A 27,293-nucleotide genomic window follows, 5' to 3' on the forward strand; every position below is an offset into this window, starting at 1 on the left:
TAGAGTGAAACTTCTTGAGAGCGTCAGGAGAGCTTGGCCAGCAGGGGGAGCACTTGTTATCAAACTCATCACCACGCCAAGAAAAAACCAAGTGCCTACTGTTGATCTTGACTCTAAAAGGATAGTTTCTCACTCCTGCAGTCCTGCCCACACCCCGTCTATTCTCCCTCCCCAGTATCCCTCTGGCAGAGAGTAAAGGGGGCAGCTACCTGGGCAAGAGGGAAGAAGGGAAGAGCAGTCGCAGCTTATTGTGCAGCTCCTGGAATTCCTCAAACGTCCGCTGGATATAAGTGGCCTCGTGTGCATTCTCTCGCATCACCTTTACCACATAAATCTGCAAAAGTTCAAGTCTTAGAGAATACCTGCCAAGCCCTCCGCACCCAATGAAGGGAGTAGGTAAGAAAACCGAAGTGTGTGTGTGTGTGTGTGTGTGTGTGTGTGTGTTGTGTGGGGTTACACTTTCCAGAAGGAGGGGGGCAAAAGTATCTCCAATGGAGAGGCAGATGATATGCATATATACATATGCAGGAATCCAAAGCAAAGATTTCCTGCACATGTTTCGCAAGACCCTTGACTCGGAGTAACCATCCAATTCAGCTCCCTGATTCCAGGCAGGCCACTTGGGCAAGGGAGCGGGAAGTGGTTTGTGACTGTTCCCAGCACGGGATGCTCAGTCCGCTCCAGTGCCCACTGTGCGGATGTGAAGAAACAGCACCCCATAAGCTGGGGGCACCAAGGAGCAAGAGCGGGTCAGATTGGAGAAGACGCTTACGTAGGCCTTGTTGGGATGGAAAACCTTCTCCTGGCGGCAGACAAAGACATCACTAAGGCGGCCAGAGCGCTGGAGAGTGTATGTGCGGGGGGCAAAGGACAGGGTCAACCGGTCATCTGAGCCCGTGAACTTCATCTGAGCCAGGTTATGGATGAAAAAATTGAGCTTTGTGGCTACACTGCCCAGGCTGGACTCAATCAACCTGTTGGTACAAGAGGATGAAAAGAGAAGGCTGTCACCACAGACCCAAGTCCCCACTGCCTAGACAGAGCTATCTCAAGGAATAGCCCCTGACACCTGCGACTAACACTTAGCTCAGATCAAACAATTTTCCCTGTGCAATATCCTCATAGCGCACATGACTAGCACATAATTATCCACATGCAATTTATTCATGCGAAGCTGGGAGTCCTATCTCTCCTTGCTGCCCTTCTAAGCCAAAGACAGTGAAACCAGGGTAGGAAGGAATTAGGGATTCCACCTAGGGTCACCATGTAAATATCTGAATATTGTTAAACTGAATTTGAAAGTTCAGTAGCAAGTAACTTCACCAAGCACCTTCAATCTATAGATTTCAGTTCGAAAGGAAAGGTTCTGTGATAGACCCACAGAAAAAATTTAGCTCACAAAGTTCCAAAAAGAGCACACAATAAAAAGGAGACATCTACACAGATAAAAACTATAGACATTACTATATAGACACCACCCTGCTTTTATAAACAGTGTGCCTAAAAACGTCAAATATGGGAAAATGGAACTGTGGAATTCACATCTTGATGAGGTGGAAGGAAGGTTCTGATCCAGAGAACTGAAAACTACTAAAAACCATATTTTCCCCATAAACAAAGTCTTTGACCAAGACCTGGTGAGAATGCAAGCAAGAACAGACTGCAACACCTCTATAAACAAAGGTTAGAACCAAAGAGCCGACGGGAACTGAGTCTGAGAGAAGTGAAGTGATTTACCTAAGTCAGAGGCAAAGTTGGGACAGTAGACCCACATTGTCACCTCTCGGCTCTGCCACCTGAGTTATTAATAAGCCTTTCCCATTTCCCTAGCCCCGCTCCTCCCCAGCAGGCAGCCTGGAAATGAATTACTCAGTGTGGATAGCACATTTTGTGCGCAGGGTGTTACCTAGTAAAGTAGGTAGTGGCATTGGCCTCTGTGTCCTGAGGCCTCAGGGCATCATACACATACTTGAGGTCTTCCAGGTCTGAGAGCTCAGGGATCCCACAGGACAACATCTAGGAGAGCAAAGGAGAGAGGCACCTGTAACAACCAGGAATTCTTGCTTCTTCCCACCAGAAGGCAAGCTTTTCTACAACGAGGTGCCCTAACCTTCCTAGAGGGTGGTAAACAGAGGCTGTGGGCAGTGGCTGGAGGGCCCCAGGAACGGAGGGGCTGGAGCAGGAAGTCACACACCTGCACAGACACCACTGTCCCCAGGATTCTAGGCCCTGTCTTTATCTAGAGCTCAGAGAGGTAGGTCTCCGGGACTCCTTTGAAACAAGACAGGGGAGTCTGAAAGATGGTGCCAGATGATAAGAAGGGAGGGTTCAGAAAGGGATGGTGCTCCTCACCAGGCCCAGAAGGTTGAGGAAGAGGTGGGTGTGCTTGCGAATGAGGTTGTAGGCTTGGCAGCAAAGGTCAACAAAATCATGGAAGCGGCTGGAAGGCTTGTCACCCCCGTTGATGACATACGCCATGTCCGAGGTGAAGACAAAGGGGGCACGGTCCCTGAGCCAAGGGGAACATACAGGCAGAAGGTCAATACCTTGGGGGCTATATCAGGGGACGGTAATTCCCCTCACCCTTCATCACCTGTGTGAACCTGGATAGATGGGGCTGTCTCTTTTTTCTTTTTCTTTTCCTACCTTAATCCTAAAAGGTCCCCAAGACATCCCTCATTGGTTCCTTGTCTGTGAGCTAGCAAGATTTTTTCCTGAATATGTAATTGTATTCCCTGTGCTGCGGTCTGGGCTCATTTCCCTTCGCTCAGTCCTCAGCAGGGGGAGAACAGCTGGTCCCTGCTTTCTTCTGCAAGACCCTGCAAGTATTTGATCTCTTTATCAGTCTTCTCTTCTCCAAAGCTGCTCAGCCTGGGGACCATGCTCTGAAGTGCGGCCCCTTCCATCACGGGCTCGTGTCCCAGCTCTGAGCCATTTCTGCTGACCACCCCCTGACCGACACACATATCCTGGCTTCAGGAGACCACTTAGGACCACTTACCGCTTGATATTGCCAAACATCTGGGCGTGGCCCAGGAAGCGGCCAAAATCTATGTGGAACATGTGGCCGGTTGTCTTCAGCATGATGTTGTCGTTGTGTCGGTCGCAGATGCCTAAGACATAAGTGGCCACGCAGCAGCCAGCACAGGAATATATGAAGTTCTCCACAGCCTGGGAGCGGTGGAAAACAGAAAGGAAGAGAGGACATAAAGCTGGCTTACAAGGACTCCAGGGGCCACAGCCAGACTGAATCCCACCAGCTCTGGCCTCTCTCATGAGTCCCAACAGCACCTCACATCTGCCCGTTCAGCCTTTATCATGTACTAACGTACACACTGATGCACACAGGAATGTCTCTTGTATCTTATGGAGCCCGAGAAGATGGAAGGCTTCCACATATAGCTCTACCACTTTATCTGAAAGTCATCCTCCTCTGTACCTTTCTTTCTCCCAGGGAGCATGGTTGGAAAGACAAACGATCCAGAGCCCAGACTTGACCAGCCCAGACCGAAGAGACCTTAATAGATGGGAAGACTGACGTTTACAACTTTCCCAACTGGTTGTGGCAGTCTCAACTCAAGCACACACTGAGGCAGACGACTTAAGGGTCCCTTCCTGACCCTGCTCAGGATTCGTTCTTCCTTCTCCCTTCCCCAAATACAACTCCCCTTCCCAGTGTTCTTAGTAACAGCTAAATGCTAATCTTATTAAAGTCACTTCACTCTGAGGAAGAGCTGAGGCAACTTCACACTGCTAGGGGTTTTTTACACTTGAAAATCAGGCAGCTCTAGTTGGTAAAATGTGTTAGAGACATTTTCTATTTTTTTTTTTTAAAGATTTTTATTGGGGTATTAGGAGGAAGGGAACAGTGCTGGGGAATTGGGGGAAGGGGAACAGACAAATTGCTGTCGTTTTTGTTCTTCAGTCTAGTTGTGGAGGACGTTGCTTCACTGGCCCAAGTTGGCACCATCATTGTGCGCTTCCCGGGCGAGGCACATCAGTCGCCGGCTTCTGGACGGCCGCTCACTGCGGCTGCTGGCCGCTCACTGCGGCTGCTGGCCGCTCGCGCTGGCTGCTGACTACACACAGTAGCTCATGGCAACCCACTGCCACAGGGGCTGCAGCCTACGCCGTCGCCGGCAACTCACGGCAGCCCACGGCAGCCCAGCTCCAGGTTGAGCTGTTGTTCAGCATCTTAGCTGAAGAGGGCAGTGTCAATGGCCCTCATATGTGGGATCCGAACCGGGGCCCTCTGGCATCCCAAGCCAGTTCTTAACCATTGCGCCACTCGGCCGGCCCGACATTTTCTATTTTAAAGCAGAAGGTGAAGGGGGAAGGGATTGGATCCACCTTATTTTATCTGGTCAAAGCCTATTCCCTTATCTATCTTTCCAGGAAGTAAAAATACATGGAATAAGCAAATGGACACCTTTTACCCTCTAAATCCACTTTGTGAGGTTTATAGAATTCCCAAGAATTCCAGAAAGGCTACTCAGCAGAGGGCAACAACTGTCACAGCCAACCAGGAATGTACAAAGTTGGGGAAGGGAGAAAGCTTCCCAGATAGAGAACGCGTGCCCTCCCTACCTCCCTCTGCAAATTTCCACCCATCCTTCATGGACCTTCCTTGAGTCCCACACCTTTCCCAGGCCTCCCCAGCTCACACTGACTCCTCCCCCACTGAGCCCCCACGGCGCCACTGCTGTCACCATTTGCTCAGGGCTGTCTTTTCGCTCCCCCAGGGTCTAAGGATCTCGTCTCCCAGCAGCGGCCTGTCTGTTCCACAAGGCCTGTTTCAAAACGAGCTACACACAGCAACTTCCCACATACTTGTCAAACCAGATGACTAATCCATAGGAAACTAAGAATAGAAAGTTTGTAAAGAAATTATAGAATGCACCTTCTGGAAGAAAGACTATTTCTATGCAAGGGAACTATATGAATGAAAGGAAACCACTCCATAAGGAGTAGAACACATCAACTGCATCTTGACCTTCACCTTCATCCACATGCCTTCCTGTCTCAGATATTCTTCCTACCTGAAATGCATCCTATTTTGACTCACCAAACAGCTGTGTGGCCATGGGCAAATAACTGAAGTCCCATCACCTAAGTTATGCAGGGTGTTAGCTGCTTACTGGCAGGGAGTCTCACCAAACAAGGGGCGCTCTCCTGATTTAAGGGGTTTCACTTGTAAGATGTGGGGAACTCTCTTTTGCTGAATAAATGGCCAAGAGCCAAATGTCTAGTTCTTTCACACTGGAAGTCATCATAAGACACTACCAGTGTTATTTTAGCAGAAAGGCTAGAAGGTCTGAGAAGCTGGTTTTTAAACACTTGACATTAAACATTAAGATAGAGAGTTAGTTTTCTGTGTGTGTATTCTTGTTGTACATCCTTCTGTCATATTTATTATGACTCTTTATTACATTGAAATAGCCATTGTTCCAGCACAGTACATAGTGGCTGCTTAACACTTGAAAAACACATGTTAGTAGAAATAGTATACAGGTAGGTGGGAGGGAGAAAAGACGCCATGTTACTCTTCTCCAAGGGGAGAGGAACATAGAAGGGGTGGGTACTGAGGGATGTGGAAGAGATCACTATCCTCTAAAGGTATTAAGGAAATGCAAGTAGTCCCCTAAGCTAGAGCATAAGCTATCATAAGATGGGGAGGTGCGGGGGAGAGACTACGGGGGTGGGCACTGCTGGATTACAAAAGGCTTTGCAGGCAGTGCTATGGATGGTGGACTTGGAGGACATGGGAGACTTTGAAGAACTGAGAGCAAAGGAGTGGCACAAGCAGGTTTGCATTTTATAAAATAAAAAAAAAAACCAACCCTCTAAAATCAAGTAGAGAATAGTAATGAAAGGAGGAGAGGCAAGCCAGTGGTTCAGGGAACTGACAGCAAAGTGCAGAAAGAAATGGAAAGAAGAGGACAGGATTGGGAGCTATGTGGGAAGAAGACTCGGCAGGCTTGGTACAGGAGCGGTGAGGCAGAGACAGCAGCAGGAGGCCCATGGCTCTGGCTTGGGTGAGAGTCACACCATATACGAGAGGAAACACACAAAAAGCAGGTTTCAAAAGCAGGAGACAGAAAGCTGGGGTTTGCCTATACCGAGTTTAAGGTTTGGGTGAAACACAAATGAGATGTCCAGTAAGCAGGTGGCTGCAGAGTGTGCAGCTCAAGGAAGGGAACGGGGAAGGGCTTGGAAAGGCATCAGCATATGGGTGGTAGTTAAAGTAAAAAGTGACGGTGAGCTGGCACAAGAAGAATGCAAAGAGAGTACAGCAGGTCAGGAATTATGCCCTGAGGAACGTCAACGTTTAAGGTCATTTAAGATCATCTAATCAGATGGTCACTAAACAACATTATAATTTATCCATGTAGGTATTCCCGCAGGGATCAAGTGCATTGATCAATATAAATTAGCATTTGGATCCCCCTGGAAGTTAAATGATATAAATTAGCATTCTGTCTTAGAGTCAGTCTCTTATGAGTTTGGTTATTGTGACTTGTTCCCTCCCCTAAACTTAGTTAACCAGAGGCTAGAGCCGTGAAACTGTGGACCAGCCGTGAACCACAGCAGTCCACCAAGGCCCTACTAGCCAGCAAAGCTCCACCTGAGGAACAGGTCAATCGCCTATCTAACCTCAATCCTGGCTTCCAGTTATAGCCTTGCCACAAAGAAGCTCCACAACTAGGAACAACTGAGTGAAATCTTAATTCACATATATGAAAAGAGGGTTGGATTAAAATGATCTCTAAAGTCTCTTCCAACTAACTTTTGTTCTACAAAGTACTACGGAACCTCGGAGGGCACAGGAGAACTGAACAGGGTCCACGATTCGGAGAGATACAGGCAGGTTCTCAAAAGCTGGCCCCTCTCCTCCAAAATTCAGTCTGCCAGGGGAACTCAGTGAAGGTTTCCCAGTTGGATACAAGGGGATTTGCTGTCAGCTAACCAGTCATTCGACCCACCCTAGACATCTGGAGACACCAGTCAGCCAAGAAAGTGTGTTTCCCCACAACACAGCTGAGCTGTCTTCTCTGAGCACGTGCAGGCCTCGTGGTAACTCGGCAATGTGCCAGAATCAGGCACACCCACCCCCGCCGCAGGCCTACCTTCTCGTACTCATCCTCCCCAGGGTTGTGTTTCTGCAGCCAGTCAGCCAGGGGCCGGTCCTTGAAGGAACCGGTCACGCCGTGCTCCACCTGGATCTTGCGCAGCGTCTCGGCGTTGGGGATCATCTCCACCATCCCTGTGAAGGAGGCACTGGTCACTCTCCAAAGCAGAGAGAAGGGACTTCTGGGAAAGGACTCCAAGCACTGTGCTAGAGGCTTCTCTGTAAATTCCATTCTAGAGCATACGGACCAAGTCTGATAATAAGGGGGGGCGGGTAATGGTAGAAAGGCCTTCATTCCCCAGGTCTCACATTCCACGCTATGGCTCTCGTCTCTCCTATTCAGAGCTGCTGTTCCTTTTTTGCTTTTAACTTTTACTCTGGGTTTTTTTAAATACATATAAGAATTAAGAAACAGATCATGAACTCACATATAACCATTGCCCAGTTTCAAAAATTATCAACACTTTGCTAATCTTGTTTCATCTGTTTCACTCACCCAACATTGCTTTTCCCTCCTGGCTGGAGTAATTCAAAGCAAATCCCACACATGTCATTTCAGTCATAAATATTTCAAGTACAACTAACAAGGACATAACCACCATGCCATTGTCACGTCCAAAAAATGAACAATCATTCTTTAATCTCATGTGATCCAACCCAGTTTATATTCATCTGTTCCCCAATTGCCTCGAAATATATATATATATATATATATATATATATATATATATATATATATATATTGTAACTGGGGAACAGTGTGTTTTTCCAGGACCCATCAGTTTCAAATCAAGTAGTTGTTTCAATCTAGTTGTGGAGGGCGCATCTCAGTGGCCCATGTGAGGAATCGAACCGGCAACCTTGGTGTTATGAGCACTGTGCTCTAACCAACTGAGCTAACCGGCTGCCCCTCAAAATGTATCTTTTTACAATTGTTTTGGTTGAATCAGGGTCCAAAGTCCATATAATATGTTTGTTTGGTTGTTTTGTTTTATTGCCACTCCACTGCTTCTAATAAAATCATCTTACCCTATCCATGTTTATGGAGAAGTACACAGTTCATCCTGGGAATGGGCAAAAGGACAATGCCCCACCCCCCGCCCACTCACAGCCCCACCCACTGCCAACTGACCTCTCCCCCTGCCAGTGGAGAAGCAGCGGAAAATCACCATGCGCATGTCCAGCCCCTCCTGGACCCAGATCTTACTCATGATGCGAATCATCTGCAGGGTGAGCATGTCCTGGCGAAGGTCATCTCCACACTGCAGGGAGGAAGAGTGTGACCAGAACCATCTCCATCGCCTCTCCTGGCTCCCGAGTCCTCCCAGATCTCCCAGGAGGGTCCAAACTACAGTGACACGGAGGGACTGCCCAGTTCTCCACCTCTGCCCTGCCCACTCAGCTCCCACGAAGTCAAACCACCAGAGGTGGGCCATGCAGCATTCTGGCTCTTCCCCAACCCTACATCCTCATCGGCTCTGAAGTCAGGTTCCCCTGCTTTATGCAGCCCTCCTGACCGACCATCAAGCCCTCTGAAAACTTGAATGTTTATACCTTGGATTCAGAACTTACACACAGCAAATATATATAAAAAATAAGTTACTAAATCATGTATTTGCATTTCATCTCCCCCACTAGCTTACATGTCCTGAGGCTATCATTCGTGTCTCAGGAGCATGGATGTATCTGTTAGAGGGCCTTACGGTTCAACTAGTCCAACGTGCACCTGATACATTCATTTCCTCTTGGACATCGCTGCCAGTCATTCAGCCTCTGCTTGAATACCCTCAGGGACCCACAGATCACCACATTACCCATTCCATCGTTGGGGTGGCTCTGCTTCTTAGAAAACGCTTCTCTATATTGAGCTGCCAGTTGCCTCCCTACACATCCGAACCTCTGAAGCCATGCAGAATTAGCCTATTTCCTTTTTCACCATATGGTCTTTCATATATTAAAATATCAGCATGGAATAGCAAGAAGAGAACTGGCCTGGGGCTGTCTCTGCCACGCTTGGGCTCCCTCCTCCATCCCACCAGGCTTGAGGGAAGTGTCCTCACCTTGAAGATGACTCGGATGCTCTCACCCAGTGGATCCACATTCTGGAAGGAGAGCTTGAGGGGGACTGCATTGGAGTTGAAGTAGGAACAGTCCTGCCATAGTAGAGAGGAGATTGACGACGGTCAGGGTGGTCCACGCCCAGGGAGGAAAACGGCCTGTCTACCTTGGGTCAAGCTGCTGCTGGTCCACCTGCTCACAGTTTCTTCTAGATTTTCTCGGGAGGCCTTATTCCTTTTTTCCCTCCCTACTGCCATCACCCTGTTCAGTTTGCTACGACCTCAGCTCCAGCACGTGACATCTCATCCCTTCAGTTCATTCTGCACACAACTTACCAGTTGTGTGATTTCTGGTAAGTCGTGTGTCCTATACCTCAGTTTACTCCTCTGTGAAATGGGGCTCCCAACAGTAGTGAGGTCGTAAGAGTTGTGAGGATGAAATGCAGTAACCAGCACGAAGCACTCAGCGTGGCGCCAGGTGCAGACAGTGCTCATAAATACTAGACAACAGCTTCCCCAGCCCGGCTTCAACCCAACGGCATCATGAGACACTCATCCAGCCCCGACCCAGTTCCTCCACCCTGCACAGCTGTTGGGCAAAAGGCCCTACACATTAGGTTTGGGGAGAGGCCCCAAATATGCCTTTCTTCCTCATCTCTCTCAGTAACCAAGTCAGCGACAACCGTGCCTCCACGGAGCCCTCCCCATTCCGAGAGCCCCAAGCCCACTGGTCACTCACCCTGGGCACAATGCCCTTAACCAGCAGACTGGGGCTGAGCGGCAGGCGGCAGGAGCCATTGAGGGCAAAGAACTGCTTCACCTCCTCCAGGCCTGTGCGGAGGATTCCCTGAGAGGGGCAGGAGGAAGGACAGGAGGAGGGACAGGAGAAGTGGTGAGCCAAGCGGTCCATAAGCTCCACTCAGAACCAGGCCTCTCCCCAGCGTGGGCACCCAGCAGTGGTTGGTATATAACCAACCCCATGAGAAGTGTGGATAACCTCCAGGAGACTGTAAGAAAAGAAGACATCCCTCCCATACCCCAGCCTGGAACAGTGCACGGGCAGAAAGCCCAACACCTCGAGAGGCTGGGCGACGACAGAACAGCTTAAACGAGGCTCCAGTGAAACCAGGGCAGGCTGCATGTCAAAGGGGAGAGGCTGTTCAGGCTGTTGCCAAGAAAAGCCAACAATCTAGACTTTACAATCCCTCGATTTTTAAATGTTAGCAACCAGGCGCACTGCTGGCCTAATACAGGCCCTTTGTGCAAATAGATAAAGGTGTCCTCTCTGGGTGGCAGCAGCCCTGAGCCATGGCTCACAGCATAGTGAACAAAGCTTGGCTGGATTTCAGCCCTCACTTGCCCCCTCTGGCTGGGTGTTCTTGTGCAGTGAACAATTTATACAACTGTGCTTAGCCTTTGAGGAAAAAAGTTAAATAACAATTTTAATACTTTGCCAAACAAAACATATCCATGGGCTGTATTCAGTTTGTGGCCTATAGGTTAGAGAGAGTCATCTTCTTCCAGCTCCTAAATCAGAGATGATTAAGTGCCATCCTGCTGGTCAGGATGCCTAAGAAGTTAATGACCGGCTATTGAAGCCTGGGACCAGAAATGAGTAGAGGCAGCCTCTCCCCACTTACCTGCCGTGCAGACGGAGCGGCCTCCCGGACCTGCTGTGCCATCTTGGCCAGGGTGTTGACCAGGCAGCACTGGCGGTTAAACTCCTCTCTCAGCCCCTTGCCACAGCAACACAACAAGGCCGCCAGCAGATACTGGTAACGAATGCTGAACTGCGAGTCCTTGAGGCCATCCTTCAGCAACCTGCAGGGCAAAGAGAATGGGGAGTCAGGACACTCCAGGGGTCACAAGCAAGGGTGTGAGTGTGGGGAAGGGGTCACACCCAGCTCCAACCCTGGGAAATCCATCCCAAACTTGGGAGGGAAAATAGACTCTGAATGCACAGCTTATGCAGAAAGTGTTCATCCGTATCCCAGAGTGTGCCCACTCTGCCTTTAAGTAGAGCTCAAAGCCCCTCAGCATCTGTTTCTCCTTTCTTTCTGCCGTGTGTGGATGAGGCAGGAGGGTCAGGGAAGATCCTCGCTACGCTAAACAGGGGTGGACTGAGACCCCCTGAACATAAGGGGCTGGCCCAAGGCCGCATGCTAAGTCAGCAACATAGTGGAACCCAGGCAGCTCAGCTCCCCACCCTGTTCGCCTAGGGATCAGACACTCCCAAGTAAAGGACACACGTCTCCCCGCTTTCTGCACGCAGTTTTACCAGAAGAAGTAGTGAGTCACTCTCAGGTCAGAGACCGCTCGTTTCAGGAGGAAGCGCACCAAGGGGCTGTCCAGGTAGCACTCATACTTTAGGGCCTGTTTAGGAGAGAGGGAAAATGAGGCGGTATTGATCACCTTTAATCTAAACCAACCACTATCCCTGCTCTGGGTTCTCAGAGGTGGAATGCAGATCGACATGGGGGCCTGGGGATGGGATCATCAGAACCGGAGGGCAGGCCAGTCCACCGACCTGCACGAGCTGGGGCAGGTAGTCAAGCAGCTCGGCATCTGACAGCGAGCCGATCCACTGCACAGCCATCCGCCGCACCTCCTGGTCCGGGAAGCTGCAAAACAGAGCCCAGTGCCCTGATCAGCTAGCCGCAGGCTTGGCGGCACCCTAGCGAGTCAGCCACCTCACACCTGGGCTTCAGAGGCGTGGGTGGAGAAGCAGCAATGTCCCCCATACTGCCAAAGCTACTGGAAGAACCCTTAGCACCTTCTCTGGATAGCAACCTCAAGAACGGCCCTGCCTCCTGGTCAGAGCGGGCCTTAGGCCATGGAAGAATAGGAGGGTAGACACGTTCATTCCTTGTATGATTTAAAGAAAATGGAGTAAAGCCTCGATCCCACTCCCAAAGATCTCTTCATTGATTCCCACTGGGCCAGAAAGTCCCATCATCAAAGAACCCTTACGAGGGCAAAAGCATGACTGTGTCTTGGTACCATCCTTTAACGCAAATCTCGCTAGGCAAATAACAGAGGGCCATGGAATTTTATATAAGTCCGTACAACTTGGCAGAATTAGTTTAGCACAGCAAAACCATTGCCTCAAAAAGTCTTGCAGGCAAGACACATGGATCAGGTACATTTTCATTCCTGAGAAGGTGAGAGAGAAGCCGAAAATACTGGGTACTGCCTGGGAAAAGCAGCCCAGGGATCTCAGACTGGAAGGCTTGTGTTCCCAGAAAACCCTTCAGAGGAAAGAGGCAAGCAAGGACTGTCAAAACAGGCTGTTTCAGGTGACACAGGTGTATGCAACTTGTCAAAACTCAGCAATTGTGCAAGTAAGGCTGAGGCATTTCCTTTCAAAAAAATGTAAAAAATGTAAAAGTTTGCCTCAAAAACAAATATTGAGCTCTAGTCAATGCTATTCATGCTGAAGTATTTAGGAGGGAGTTACGATGTCTGCAATTTACATCAAAATGCGTAAAACAATAAGATGGACTGCTGGATGAATAGATGGACACGTAACAGAGCAAATGGAGCAAATGCTAACGGTCAGAAGCCAGGTAGTGAGTAGATGGGTATTTTCTACTTGGTTGTATGTTTGAGAAACACTGGGGGAAATGAGACAAAGATAAAGCGAGAAAGGAGAAGTGGAAAAGTCCTGAATTTCCAGGCCTTCTTTACCACTTTCCCCAAGGGCTGGCTCAGGTCAGTGAAGGGCAGTGCCAAGCCCTGGCTTCTGGAAGGACACCTGGTCAGGAAAGGTGGAAGTTACAACTCACGTGGCATGCAGGAGCCCCAAGGCATCCTGGTGGTTCATGTGGGTCCACTGCTTCAGGAGAGCATAGATGTCGGGCAGGCAAGCCCACTCCCAGCTGGGGGCGCTGGCGAGCACCAAAGGAAGCGAGCTCACCTCTGAGTGGCAGTAATATCGCTTCTCCCACAAGCGCTTCTTGTCAGCATCAGTGAGCCTGAGCGTGAGATGGGGCGGGGTGAGGGGTAGGGAGAGGTGAGAGAGAGCAGAGTCAGCCAGACGGGAGGGTACGTCATCTCCAAGAGAACGCTGCGCGCTCTCCAGGGCAGTGGTTCCCCAACTTTGCGGCACATTATTTTGAGGAGCTTTGCAAAATCCTTATGCCCAGGCCGTACCCCATACCAATTAAGTCGGAACGTCTGGGGAAGCAACACTGGTATGTTTTAAAGATGCCTAGGTGATTGCAACGTGTGAAGGGAACTAGGGCCCAAATCTCATCTTTGATGCTGACGCTGGGGCATCTCAGACTGAGGTGGAATGCAGGGACAAAGGTGCCAAATTTGCTCCCTGTCCTGAGGATGCCCTGAGGGCACTGCTCCCAAGGACAGCCACCAGAGGGCAGTGGTCCCCACATGGCTGGGTCTGGGCAGCTGAGAGGCCTCCTGGGGCTTTCAGGGGCCAGCTGGAGGTTTATAGGACCTACAGATAATTAGGCCTTGTCTGAGATCAGGTCTCTAATGGGAGGAGGGGGCTGGGGGCTAATGAAACCAGGGATCAGCAAAGGAGTGGGGGCAGGGGAGGGGTGCAGTCACTCTGCTACTCTGTGCTGGGTGAGGCATGAAGGTGAGAGACGAGCCCGCTCTCTCTTGGTTCCCCCAGCCCACATGCACAGGTCCCTGCAGGAGCCAGAGAGGTACACAGAGATCAGGCAGGGCAGGATCCCAGATGCCACGAGCTCCTCCAGTTCCGGGCTCCTCACCCCCCTGCTCCAATCCTGGTGAGAGAAGCAGCCCCAAGGATCAGATCAGCTTGGACTCACTCACCCCAGAGAGCTGCCCGCTTGCCTTGCCAGCTGATCCTTTTTGGAAAGTGACAGGGCCAGAGAAATGCAAAGGCTGTGTGGGTGTGGAAGGGGCAGGAGGTGGGGGTAGGGTGGTGCAGTCAGCAGTCAACTGCCCCAACAGACAGCAAGTAGTAGACAGCTTATCCGGGGTGTGGGGCAAAGCCCCACAAGCTGAGTCTGGGCCAAGTTCCCAGCATGGGGATGGGCATTCCAGGATCTAATTTCCTGGCCCTGACAGCTCCACTTGGCCTAGTATCAGCTCATGAGATAATAAGGCCTGGGGGCTGCCCTCAGCAGAGCCCTCTCTCCACCACTTCCTGCCCAGGTGGCAATGCCCACTTCATCACACCTCTACTCTCAAAGCAGGAGGACAAGGATCTGGAGCTGGGAGGTGAGAGAGGTCAGACAGAATATGATAGACTTAGCGGGGCCTGAGCCACACGTGGGGGATGCCTCACCAGTACAGGGACTCCTTCTGCATGATGTTTTTAAGCACGCGTTGGTCTTCCTCCCGGAGGCTGCCAAACTCATAGCAGGGGCTAAACTTGTCTCCAGCGGGACTGGTGTATTTGATGTCGAAGGCGGAGGTGGGGAAGTCAATCTGGGGGACAGCATCAGAGAAGCAAGCAGAGAGAACAGGCAGGTGAGTGGGGGCTGCCTCCTACTTGGGTCTCCAGCTTCTTTCTCGCACGCCAGCATTCCTACCTCCCTCCCTCCTCCCCTTCGCCCCCTCGGGTTATCTATAAAATAACCCTGTTAAACTTGGTGCTCTCTAAAGTCACTTCCAGCAAAATAAGAGAAGGAAACAGAAATAAAAATAAGCAGGTGAGGAAGAGGTGGGGCTGAGATGCATCTAGGTCAGGGGACCAGCCCCAGGCTAGAACTCTGAACAGAAAGAAGGGTCACCAGCTGAGCCACGGGGAGCTTCCAAGCCGAGGTTGGGGAGCCTTCAGCGTGGTCCTGGGGGGCACAGCTACCTGATAGAAATCAGAGCACCCCAGGTGAGGGCCCCAGCAACTCTAAAGCCTGCGACCCTGGGTCTCCTGCTGTATGCTTCCAGACATTCATCCTCCTAAAAAGGATGATGGAGCTGAGTGAGCCAGTTCTCAGAAGGAGTTATACGCTCCCTCGTTCAACAAATGTTTACTGAACCCTGATATGTACCAATCATTGTTCTATGCCCTGTGCATGGAGTAGTAAATAAGACAAACAAACATGCCTCCCTCTTGGAGCTTTCATTCTATCTCATTCTGTATCCACTTTGACATTCCGTGTTCCATACCAAGCACCAGCTCCTCCTCTCCCCATGAGCGGACCCTCCCAGCTGGCTTCGCGGAGGGCTTTCCCTTGGGCCCCAACAAGGGACAGCTCAGATTGTATCAGACTCAGTCATATGAGGATTCAGTACAAGGGACTCGGAGGAGTTGAACCATGGATGATGAGGGTCTCGAACCCTGCCTTCAGGATCCTTAAAATCGAAGTTAACTCCAGATGATGGAACAGATTCCATAGAACTCATCCTTGTACTCCAAGTCTAACCACATTCACCCGGTGGCTTCAGTCACATCATCATGCCATGCCCACAGTTCCAGCACTTTCTCCTCCATCCCAGCCCAACCTCTAGGGAACACTTGAAGCTGAATCTGGTGTGGTCCTGATGGGCAGGTGGGAGGCAGACACTGGGGCTGAGCTCTCACCTGCAGGATGACACTGTCCGGCTGGTGGAAATTAGGTGCACTCCAGCGGGCACTGGGGTTTTCCTGTGTTGCTGGCCATAAGCCCAGAAGCTTCCGGCCACAGGTCAGGACTCTAAGGAGGATGGAAGGTGGGATGAGCCCACAAACCCAGTGGCTAAGGACATGGTTTTCCTCCTACTCCCCCATCCAAAAATCTGCCTTTTTTGCCTGATGCCATCACCCATATCTTCTCTCTCATTCTCCCCCTAGACGACAGCCTTTTTCTTCTTTCAACTCCTAGAAAAGCACCCCCTTCCAGCAAGCCTTTCTGAGCTAACCACACCCCAGTCTGGATGACCTGGTGGCAAGGATGCCTTCGTGAGGTAGAGATTAGACTAAATGACCTCTAATGTCCTTCCAGTGATAAGACCAGATGACATGTTACCTGGGCATTGCATTTCCATACCCCTCCCCAATAGTCCTGGGCCACCAGTCCTGCCCAAGAGCTGTTGGTTACATCAATTGTCCTAGTCACTAGTCCTGTGCCTTGGTCCCCTGCACCAGGACCAGGACCCTCTGGACTCTGCTGGTGAGCCCCTCACGGCCAACCCTCCGGAGGGGCAGTGACCAGTACAGCAGCCAGGCCCTTCTTTCTATCCCGTCCTTCCGTTTCAAGGCCAAGAAGCTGCTGCCCTGGGGCTCACATACTGCCTGAAGTTGAAGAGCGGGGTAGTGACCCAGCCCAGGGCTTCAGGCACCCGTCGCTGCTTATTGGCCTCTGAGGAGCTCCCGGGCAGGGGGATGGGCAGAGCATAGAGAGTGGCACACAGCAGCGTCTCCCGAGGCAGCCGGTTCACCTGCACTGGGAAGCAGATCCTAGGGAGAACAGGAAACCACATCAGGAGGTGCCACCCCTGGGGCTTCAAGAGACAAGTGGCCCAGGAAGTCAAGCTAAGGCTGAGAGCTTGGCCTCTCTCTCTGGATACTGGACATGCTCCCTGGGGAAGTCTTTCTACAGAACCAGGACAGTCCCAAACTGTAGGTAAAACCTCCACTGGATGCTCCTATTGTAAAAGCACAGTATGGTGTCTTTGCAGCCACTCAGTGGAGTGAGGCAAACATCCCCTGATTTGGGGGCTACCTATGGTGACTAGACAGAGCTTGCTTAGCCGGAACCATCTCAGAGTTCAGGTGACTACATGTCCCATGCTCTAAGCCATGCTCCTTCCCTTGTTTTAGGACTTCTGCAGAGGGCCACCAAAAGCTGCTTCTTTAGATAATCCTTTTCCATTTAAGGATCCCACCCCTCCCTTACTTCCTGCTGCTGAGAACAACCAGGAAGCAGCAGCCTGTTCTCTGCCCTGAGGTCACCCTCCCCCAAAGTCCTCCACCTGTCTGTCGTCTCCCTTCCCTTTCTCCTAACCCCCTGGGTGGCACAAGATGGTTTGTTCTCATCCCAAAGATTTTCAAAGCCACAGGGATAAAGAGAAGGGGTTTCTCAAAGTCCAGGGGTGTGTGGGGGGGGGGTGGATGAGAAAGCCAATTGGCAGGGCCCAAAGAACTGAGACACACAAGCCCTGGCCACTACCCAAGCTTAGAGGTTCTCCCCCAGGCTCCTGTGCCTGAATCACACCCTCCGAGTTCAGGATAAGGAGCTAAGGTGGGGTGAGCTAGAGCAGTGGAAAGAGAGGAAAGGCCCACATTACCTTTCCGGAAGCTGTCCCTGGGCCAAAGTCCACTCTGTCACACCCTCCTGGCCGGCCCAGGACCCAGCAGCTTCTATGCCAGAGGGCACAGACGCAAAGCCGCCACCCTCAAGGTTAGCAGTTTCATGATAAGGCAGGCTCCCTCCACACTGCCCCTTACTCCTCCAGGGGAGTTTCCACCCAAGTCAGGCACTCCCTCCCTCCAGAGACTGGCAGAGCTCCGGGTCTGTCCCAGCTGCTTCTCCCCTGAGGGGCCTACAGCTATAATTAGAGCCCCCCCAGCAGCCAGTGGACAGGCCAGGCCAGGGATTGGCTGGAGGTAGCACAGCACGGCTGCTGGGCCTATTTTGAGAGTTAGCTGATCCCTGTCAAGGCTGCACTGGGAGAGAATCAGCTGACCCCATAGCAAACAGCTGAGGGAGCTGGGCCGTATTCCTCTCTTTTCACCCAAGAAGAGGCTTCCAGTCTCGTGTCTGGAGGAAAAGGGGAGGGAGGAAACTTTCTAACTGAAACCATAACCCCTTAAAACGAACCTCCCCGTGGACCTTCACCCGGGGTCAGGCAGGATAACCAGGAGGTTCACTGCAGCCCTGAACCTCCTCTCTGCCTGAGAGACTTCTCCCCTTTCCTCTGCAACCCATGCCTCAACATCAAATCACACAAAAGGGCTCCCTCCTCCAGGAAGGGTTCCTGGGATGTGCCCGTTGCAGTCCCGGTTCTGCCACTTAACCACCCTGGGCCACTCCTCACACCTCTGCATCTCAGTTTCCTCATCAGTAAAAAGGGGGACCACAGCTTCACTTGTGCAACGTGTGTATACATTTCCTGTGTGCTTTTTGCTACGTGACACTGTGGCTACTTTACTGGAAGTAGACTATACAGATAATATTTTCATGCATAAATATCTCTGTTTCACAAGTCACTGTGTCAGTCACTTGGAACAGAGAAACCGGAACTGAGAGGGCTCCTCCAGCTAAGAATAAAACGAAGAAGAAAGCATTTAACATGCCCTAGGTATTGGGCCAAAAACTTTACTTGCAATGTCCCAACTGCTCTCAAACAATCCTAGAGGGTAGGCCCTATTACCATGTAGCCCTATTACCATTGAACATTTTGGGTTCAATGACCTGTCCAAGGTTGCACCCACAGTAAGGATGGGATGATGACCACGCCCAAAGCCTGAGCTCTGAACCTTACACTGTAGCGCCTTCTCTCAAATGCCTGGCTGGGTCTTCACCATGAAGCTGCCAAGAGGTCTCCTGTGGGGCATCTGGATAGACAGCACTGAGGTGACACCTTCCACAAGGCTCCAGGCAGGGGACCAGCCCTTTGAGATTCGAGGCAGAGAACTCAGACAGGGCGTAGAATAAGACCACAAAGAAGGCAGGCTGAGGCAGGACGGACCAGGCTGCTTCTAGACCTCTGACACTCTATGGGAAAAGGGTCTAAGGCCAATTTTGTGGGGTCTTCCTGGGCCAGAGCACTGCATAGCACCCCTCCCTTGGCAGCAGAAGTAACTGAGGCCAGAGAATGCCAAGGGGATGGCGAAACTCAGGAGCCATGTAATGCAGCTGTCCTTGGCCTCCAAGGAGCCTCTCCTGCCCTGGCACTTGTTTCATTAAAGGACTTTACTCACACCGTCATGGCTTTAAGAATTACACAAGCCTGAAGACAGGAGAAAGGGCCTGCCTCCCCAGTTGTCCATCTGTAAAGTGACCCCACCCTACCCCCACCCCAGCATTTCCACAGACTCTCCGTCTACTATTTTGGCTTCCTTGGCCTCCCCAAGGACCCTGCTCAGTCTCTCCAATCTGCACTCGAATATTGAAGTAGTAGTTCTGCTCTGAAAATAAAGACTCAGATATAGTTAGTCTGGGGAAGTGAACCTGGGGCAGCAAACCAGGGCTTCCTGGCAGTCTGGAGGGAGGACAGAGCACAGCACAGAAGAGGCTGGTGGCAGGCAAACACCTGCAGCCATTCAAGGCGCCCTCACCTCCATTTCCTTCCTGCTGTGCTGGGCTGCGGCTCCCCTTCCTGGCAGCACATTATTGTGGATGAATGGTGATTAATACTATCACGTGCTTATGGTTTCATGTTTACAGCTTGTCTATCTCCTGTCAGTGCCACAACTACCTGAGTTGAACAAATGTCACCATTTTACAGTTTGAGAAACTGAGGCACAGAGAGGCCAAACAAAGCGTAGGACTAGAAGCAAAGCGAGAAGACAGCCTTCATTCTTTGGCTCCAAGCCAGTTCCTCTTTCCTCCAGACAACCTTCCCTTCTCCATCTGTAAGTCTCCTCTCTCTATTCTGTGGAAACTTGGGAAATAAAAGTCAATAACACCTTTAAAGGGAAAAAAGATCAAAACAATGAATTATCATTAAAACTAACAACTAACGTCTACGGTCCTTCATGGTTTAACCAAGAGCCTTCATGGATACCTCTCATTGGAGTCTCATAACAACGTGAGGGGTAGAAATGATACTGTCCCCATTTAAGAATTAGCGAAGTGGAAACTCAAGAGGTTGAAAGACTTGTTTGGTTCGAGTAGTAAGGGAGGCTGGTTTAATGCAGGAACGGGCTCCTCCACCTGAATCTAGGCATTCAGGAGCCTGTGGGGGAGGGCTTACCGCTGGTCCCAGATGATGAGGTGGAAGAGGTACTTGGAAAAGTGAGCCCTTCGGGTCTGCAGGGGGCTGCACAGCTCCTTGCCACCGTGACTGAGGGAGCAGGAGAGGTAGAAGTCTTCATAGCTACAAGAGAAAGGGCGCAGGTCGGGACCCTTGGCTCCCAAACCCATCTTAGTCACCCAACTTAAGCCAAACTCCGTTTCCCCCGGTAAAACTCCTCTGGGTCTCTGGGGACTTATAACATGGGGTTACGGGACAGGACAGCCAAGTTGGATTTGCAGAGTGTGCTCCGGGAGAAGCAATTCCATCTGGATCTCTCTGCCCAGTTTCAGGCTTCATGTTGAGACATGGCTTTTCTTCCCTTGTCATGGGGAACCAGCCAGGCAGCCTCCTTATAGCCAGCTCCAGCCAGTCGGAGTGGGTGTGCATATGTGTGCACACGCACAGGTAAGAAGGGTGGGGAATGAAAACAACATATGCCGACATGAATGCCAGCACATGGGGGTCGCTGTGGCTGACAGGTGCCTGACAGAAGAGGTCAGAGAAGGCCCTGGTTTCCCAGGCTGCCTCCTTTGTTCACTGCCAATCGCCCAGAGGAATACATTAAGTGAGGAACAAAGAAGAGAAGGGGAAGGGAGGAGGAGGGAGGGATCTAGAAGGAGGGGGTGGAGCCAAAGGCCTATTCCCCTAAGGCCTTGGATGCTGGGGACCCTGCAGAGGAGCAGAGGATTACCAAGTGAAAGTGCCTCTCCACACCCACCCACTGCTGCAAGCCTAGAGAACTCCAGACAAAGGGTCATCGCCCACCTCCCCGCCCCCTCCCACTGTGCCTCTGCAGGGGAGTGCGGTCTTTGGCCATGGGGCATGCACTGATCTGGGAAGCAGCCATCTGTCGCCTGTCTCCATCAGCTGGCCTTGGATGGGAGGGGGCAGGGATGCCAATGCAGCCAGCATTGACAGAGAACCGGAACGGCAGGATCTGCCTGCTGTTGCCTCTTCTCCATCTCCTAGGGGACCTTCTCTCTCCTCTGGGATGTCCCAGCCCACGTGCCCCTCAGCCACCATGCGCTCTCGGCCACCATGTACCATGATGCCACAGATCCTAAACACAGGGCAGTGGGAGAAGCCACCTGAAAGTCAAAACTCTGCTCCTCCCTAGAGGCCATCAGCCCTAGGCTCACCTTGCAGCCCAGGTGATGGGGATGCGGTGGGTGGCATAGACAGTGAAGGCCAGGGGCCCAGTGAAATGGCAAGCGTCCTGGACCAGATCATGCTTGTGGCTCCCATGCACTGCTGTCTGGAAGTCTGCATTGAATGTGCTGCAGTACAGCTCCACCAGTTCCAAGATGGCAGCTGTCAAGGCTTCCACAACCTTCTCTGTGAAAGAAAGGGGTCAGAAGGCAAAGTCAGGAGGCCTCAATAAGCCCCATTTGTTGCCATGGCTCTGACTAGGATGGGATACCCCAGGAAATAGTCCCCAAATGCCAGTTGGTTGTCTAATAGCGGTGACAAAGTTCACCCATCTGTGGTGAAATGAGAAAAAAGCAGGAGCATGTCATGAGCTTCTCGTAAAATGACATATTAAATTTTAAACATTGCCCTTGTTTTTATGTATTGCAACATATTTAATGTTAAATGTCCTTTCTTTTAGGAAATGGTGGGAATCATAATTGTCAGTTACTTTTAAACAGTCTGCTTGGCAAAATAAAAGCTGACAACTCCTATGTTGGTCCCCAAAATAATACTTTTGGGGAGATTTTATTGGTCCATGAAGCTCAAAAGACTGGGAATCACTGACCAAAAATCCCAGAGATATGGGTTTTGTAGGACAAAGTTCTGCTTGAAAGACTTAAGAGGAAATCCTAGTGAAAAATTCTTTATCACCTTCTCCCCAGGCCCACCCTACCTTAGAAATGCAGGGGTTATAAGCAGCCTGGGAAATAATTGCAACCTCCCCAAGGGAGCGTTTTCTCCTCTGAAACCCAGGGCTAACTTTGCCTCACCACCCCCACCCTCTCACTTACACCACCTCATCACCATCTCCCAGGGACACCACAGGCACAACTAGTAAAAATAATGAGAAAACATTTTGTGGAAAATGTACTTTCCAGCTGTGTCCATGCTTCATATAGGAAAACACACACACAGAGGCAGACCTGGACCCATCAATCAAGGGGGCCAGGAAGAAAAGAATCTGGCCAGAGTTCACAGTGTTCAGACACCCCTACTGGATAAAGATGGAGAGCAGTTCCCTTACCTCGGTTTTCCCTCACAGCCAAGACGGTGGGGTCCTATTGAAGAAAAAGGAGAGGGAGCGAAGCGTCAGGGCCACAGCCTTTTCCGTCACAACTGGAAGGAGAGCTTTCCACAGCTGCACGCATCGGGACCAGGCTGGACTGAAGTTTGAGGGGCAGAGATTCCCCCAGGGAGGATGGAGTAATGGTTGGTACCAGATCCGTGTGATGGACAGAGTGAGCCAGACCAAGGATAAAATCATCGTGTCCACCCAGATGAGACACTCCAACCCTCAGGCCACTCCACTACAGACCAAGTGCCTGTCGTGCTGTCCCTGTCTGCACAGCACAGAGCCCCCACTGTGGAGTCACAGGACCCTTGGCTCAGGGAGATTTTGGTGTTGCACCCTGATGAGTACGCAAACTGCCAGGCAATGCCTCAGTGATTATGAGCCTGGACCCATAACCTTTGCTAGTCTGGGCTCCCAGCAATCAGTCTCAGGGGCAGACCCTGGCCCTCCCTCGTCCGCAAGAAGAGGGGACATACTTGACATCCATTTCCCAAGAACCCTTGGTGGCTAAACTATTGAAACCTACAAGGTGGAGGTGGAGAGGGGAGTCTTACTAGTTGGAGACCTAATTACCCAGTTGCCTGTGAATATTCCTCTCCTCCTTCCCCAGGCTAGTGCTCGGGGCCCCGTTACCTTCTGAATTTTAGGCTGCACGCGGGAGGGGCATGGGGGCAGCTGGTTGAGAGCATTGGTGATCTCAGGGGTCTCCACGGCAGCCAGGACGTTGCAGATGGCCTTAACGGACTGGACCACCCTGTCAGCTTTCAGTGGGAAGTCCCCCTGTGGGAGGGGCACAGTGAGGCTGGCAGGCTAGTGCTCTCAGCCTCCAGCACCCAGTGTCGAAAGAATAGGCTGGGAGAGGCGTGGGCTCATGACCCTCAGGAATAACTAGGAGAATCCATGCTTTATTGTCAAACACCCAACATCAGAGAATAATCGTTCCTGCTGAATGAAACGAGGCACGTACACGTTCCCCAGGTCTCTCAGCCATCCTCCTTGAGCTCCCTCTTACTCCCAGCTACTTATACTCTACACACACGGGGTCTTCCTCCGAGACATGCAGTTTTAATAAAGTGAATCCAGAGGGACTAGCAAGGAGACCAGAGGCCACACTGAGGTCCCAATTGCTCACGCAGCCTTGTTTCCCAGACTATCACCTAGAATTTCCAGACCTAGCTCATCTCAGTACCGCAGGCATGCCATATCCCTTCGGTGCCCTCTGCACTTGGGTCCTGGCAGTTTGCTCATTTGGAATTCCCTCATCTGTCCTGCCCTGATTACCTATATCAACTCAAATCATGGACCAGCTAAAATCCAGCTTCCCTCCCAGAGCTTTCTCTGGCCAGTCTCCCTGCCTATCCCTCTCCAGGGGCCCTTGATTAACTCATTACCGTCCTGTTCTGTCTACTAATAGCTTTATGTTCCTATTCCATTTTTCTAGCAGGAACACAAGCTCCCTTGAAAGCTAAGACAATTCTTATGCTGCTCTAAACCCAGCAGCCACTAACACAGGGCGAGGCTGGAGCAGAAAAAGTGTTCACAGAACGCCCCACTCATCACAGGAAAAGTTCAGGCAGAGCCCGCTTGAGAAGGGATTCTGGCAGTGGGGAGGAGGCCGAACTAGACACAGAGCTCTGTGGGCACTGCTGACCAGGTCAGAGGTCAGCGACTTTTTTGAAGATCCCTACCTGATTTTATTTAGCTTCACAACATTTGGGGCAAATGTTTATTCTCATGGTTTTGAGGCTTAAAACTCCCTGTGAATCCACGTGAGGAAAATCCTGCTTCTTCCCTGCCTCTGGGACCCTCCACCTCCCGACGGTTTTCCACTGTGACTCCAGAGCCTCAGAACCTCTCAGATCAGATATTCCTGGGCCTTCACTCCTCACAGGACAGTCCCAGTGCACGTTCATGTACAGCAGCTGGGCAACAACTCTATGTCCCTCAGCTTTTGAGATGCCCTACTCCAGAGACAGGGATCAGGGCACGGCTTCTGACCTACTTCCACAGAGGAACAGAACCCCATCCACCCACTTGCCAGCTGCCCAACAGCTAACAGTCTTGGTTTGCCCGTGAGGTAGGGAAATGAAAGAAGTGCTCTCCTGACAAATCTTCAGGGTCTGCTCCAGATCCCTTCTAGGGCTGCCTGATCCCCGGAGGACTGGGGGAGACGTGGGGGAGCTTTGGGCAGCTGGGCCAGCCCCAGGATCTATACTCACATCAGCCAGCAGGAAGGCATCCACCTCATTGTGGTAAGTGTCGAACAGAAGACTCAGGGCCTGCCTGGGGAGGTGGGGGCAGGGAAGAGTCACAGGAGAGGTCAGAATAGACCCCGTGTGCTGGGAGACCCATTTTCTCCCTCCCTCTCCCATAGCTCAGGAATCCCACTCTGGTTCGAAGCAGTTCCCACTCTTTCCATATGTCCCATGAAGAGTGAGTCCTTTCTACTTCACCACCTCTCACTTGGAGAATGAAGGCCAAGTACTAGAGGGAAGAGATTTAATACGCCTGGAGTGGGGATCGCCCCCACAAGAATCTTGGGCCCCACCCCCAACATCTGCAAGAAGCCCTGGCAGAAAGGCAAGCGAGGGTATCTACTGGGGTCCCCTCGGAGTTCCTGTTTGGCCCACATCCAACAGGCACCCACTCTCACCTGCTGATAGTCTGTTTGACTGGCCTCTCCTGCAGATGGACGAGGTAGTTCAAAGTGGAGGGGCTCTGGTCATCATTTACCTGTGTAAGAAGTGCCCTATTCAGGGAGGGGCGGTGCCCTCATCTCAGCCCAGCGCTCCTATCCCACTCCCAGTGCATGTGTCCATATCACCCTCTGCCACCCCATCTCCCCCACACGAACCGTCCGGGCCAGGTCGCTGCGTACGGCTTTCTGCTCCATCAGCTGTAGCCGAATGTCAATGTCAAACTTGCGGCAATATTGAATGTACTCATGGCTGCCCAAGGCGTGCTTGCTGGTGGCAGAGGGGAACAAGACCATTAGCATCCTGGGGACTCAGTAGGAAGGGGGATGCAGACCTGAGCCTTGGGGACAGAGAAACAGGAGGAAGGGGAGGTCAAGGGGGGTAGTACCTGTGTTGCGCCCCCACCTTGGCTCCTGGAAAATGTCATGGTAGAGCTCAGGGAAGGAACTGAGGTCTAAAGAAAAGCCACCTAACCCACGGAACCTTGATCTGTACGAACAATGACTTTCCCAGGTATTTACTACCTGTATTGTTATGGCTGGTTCACTCCAGGGTGGGAACTTCTGGTGGGGTGGGGAACAGAGGGTCTTCTCAGGGGGCAGTGTTTAAACCCCATGCTCTTATCTTTGGTATATGGGACATGTTGGAGGTCAGCCTGTGCTCAGGCTTGGGCGTGGAGCTTAGTGGGTGATGCTACACCCCCATTGAGGTCCTAAGTCTCCCACCCCCCCCCATTACCAACTGGGGTGCTGAGGTTAACCAAGCAAGCCCAACAAGATTCCTGAAGCCCTGTTATGAAGATTCCTGTTATCCTGAAGCCCATCAAAAGTCTGCTTCTCCCCTCCCTCCATGGGTCCTGCCTGATTGTGAATAACTATATAAATCCCTATGGACTTCCTGACAAGACACCTGCTTGCATGCCGTTCCCACAGCTCAAGTGACAGCATATGAGTCACCCTCCTCACACACACCAGTCTCAGAGAAGGAGGCCTAGGGGGTCCATCCACGACCCAGTCTCTTCATCCCTCCCAAATCACACCTCAGTCAGAAAGGAAACCCAGGACAAGGTGAGTCCCACCTGCAGGCCGGCACTGCAGGCCTGTGCTAGGTCCCAGCAGCCGGGGAACAGAAGCTGGTAAGGGACTTCCTTCCTCAGCAGAGCTGGGAGTCTAGGCCAGCAATGCTGGGCCAGGAAAGGAGCGAAGGGGAGGGGTGTGTGCAGAGCCGACAGAGGTTCCCTGGGCCCGAGGCCAGTCAGGGTCCAGCTAGGACTTAGGGGGGTTCTCCACATCCTGAGGGGCCAAACCTCTGACCTAGGCCTCAACCCGCTAAATCTGAGCTGCAGCCAAAACCTGGGTCTGGAGAAGCTGGGGTTGGGGACAGGTTTGGTGGGAGCGCCCTGAAAGGAAGGAAGAGTGTGGTGGGGATTGGGGAGGAGGCAGGAAACCCAGCCCTCCCCCAGGACTGTCTCAGGGCTCTTATCTGAAAGTACCCTGCATCCTGGACCTGCCACTCCCCCTGGCACCAGCCCCTCCGGCTGAGCAAGGGTGGGAGACCACAGGGCTTCCTTGGGAGCTGGACGCTTTCTGCAACCCCCAGAGGGTCTTTTCCACCCCATGCAAGGCAGTTGTCTTGTGCTCAAGGGTCAGGACTTTTCTGTTGGTGGGAGGAAGAGAAGAGTCTAGCCCGGGAGGGGAGGGAGGCGCCTGGACCAGAGTCATGGACACAGGCTCCCTGAGGACGTGTTCAGCATTCTCTGTGGAAGGGCCTCCTATGTGCATTCGAGTAAGAGTCGGGGCAGCATCTACCCCGTTCCGCCTCACCCTGAGCACTCCACCTGGGTCTTGGCAGGAAATCAGAACCTGGCAGCTTATCTACCACCTCTGGACTCGGGGGCTCAAAGTCTAGAGGACCTACCAAGGAAATGACAGTATCCATCTGATCCAATCCCCAAGAATTCCTCTCTTTGGACTCGTCCTTCCCTGCTAATATTTACTGATTGCTCATTGGGTCATTCTCACATTGAATCCTCGCTACATTTTACGGAAGAAACCGAGGGTCAGAGCTTCACAACTAGTAAGTGGCAAGCCAGAACCCACACCCGCTGTATGGTGTGACCCACTGTGCTTCTTGTCCCCTTACGACAGTGGCAGGGTGCCTGGGAAGCTGTCTGCCAGGAGCCCCTGAGTCTGGGACCCCTCTCATTCCTCCAGGTTTAGAAAGCGAGGACACACGGAAACATCTGAACAGCTCTCCCTGGAGTTGTGCTGCGA

The 27,293-nt window shown here is 51.7% G+C and overlaps 1 protein-coding gene across 1 annotated transcript in view; it reads right to left on the minus strand.

Annotated features, from left to right (window-relative positions):
- Window positions 1-27,293, minus strand: part of PIK3C2B (phosphatidylinositol-4-phosphate 3-kinase catalytic subunit type 2 beta) — a 64,770-nt gene that overhangs the window by 9,208 nt on the left and 28,269 nt on the right. Inside the window, exons 6-28 of the mRNA XM_019649617.1 lie at window positions 25,179-25,290; window positions 24,978-25,057; window positions 24,544-24,607; window positions 22,958-23,104; window positions 22,277-22,310; window positions 21,201-21,396; window positions 20,020-20,142; window positions 16,391-16,558; window positions 15,704-15,815; window positions 14,465-14,607; window positions 12,972-13,160; window positions 11,714-11,807; window positions 11,465-11,559; window positions 10,827-11,007; window positions 9,926-10,033; window positions 9,190-9,282; window positions 8,262-8,391; window positions 7,128-7,264; window positions 3,002-3,171; window positions 2,353-2,509; window positions 1,907-2,016; window positions 773-974; window positions 210-334 (exon numbers count right to left, since the gene is read on the minus strand). Coding sequence (XP_019505162.1) covers window positions 210-334; window positions 773-974; window positions 1,907-2,016; window positions 2,353-2,509; window positions 3,002-3,171; window positions 7,128-7,264; window positions 8,262-8,391; window positions 9,190-9,282; window positions 9,926-10,033; window positions 10,827-11,007; window positions 11,465-11,559; window positions 11,714-11,807; window positions 12,972-13,160; window positions 14,465-14,607; window positions 15,704-15,815; window positions 16,391-16,558; window positions 20,020-20,142; window positions 21,201-21,396; window positions 22,277-22,310; window positions 22,958-23,104; window positions 24,544-24,607; window positions 24,978-25,057; window positions 25,179-25,290 — 2,970 coding nt within the window. The remainder of the gene's footprint in view (window positions 1-209; window positions 335-772; window positions 975-1,906; window positions 2,017-2,352; window positions 2,510-3,001; window positions 3,172-7,127; window positions 7,265-8,261; window positions 8,392-9,189; window positions 9,283-9,925; window positions 10,034-10,826; window positions 11,008-11,464; window positions 11,560-11,713; window positions 11,808-12,971; window positions 13,161-14,464; window positions 14,608-15,703; window positions 15,816-16,390; window positions 16,559-20,019; window positions 20,143-21,200; window positions 21,397-22,276; window positions 22,311-22,957; window positions 23,105-24,543; window positions 24,608-24,977; window positions 25,058-25,178; window positions 25,291-27,293) is intronic.

The sequence above is a fragment of the Hipposideros armiger genome, unplaced genomic scaffold (genome assembly GCF_001890085.2).
Source record: "Hipposideros armiger isolate ML-2016 unplaced genomic scaffold, ASM189008v1 scaffold_134, whole genome shotgun sequence".
Lineage (NCBI taxonomy): Eukaryota > Metazoa > Chordata > Mammalia > Chiroptera > Hipposideridae > Hipposideros > Hipposideros armiger.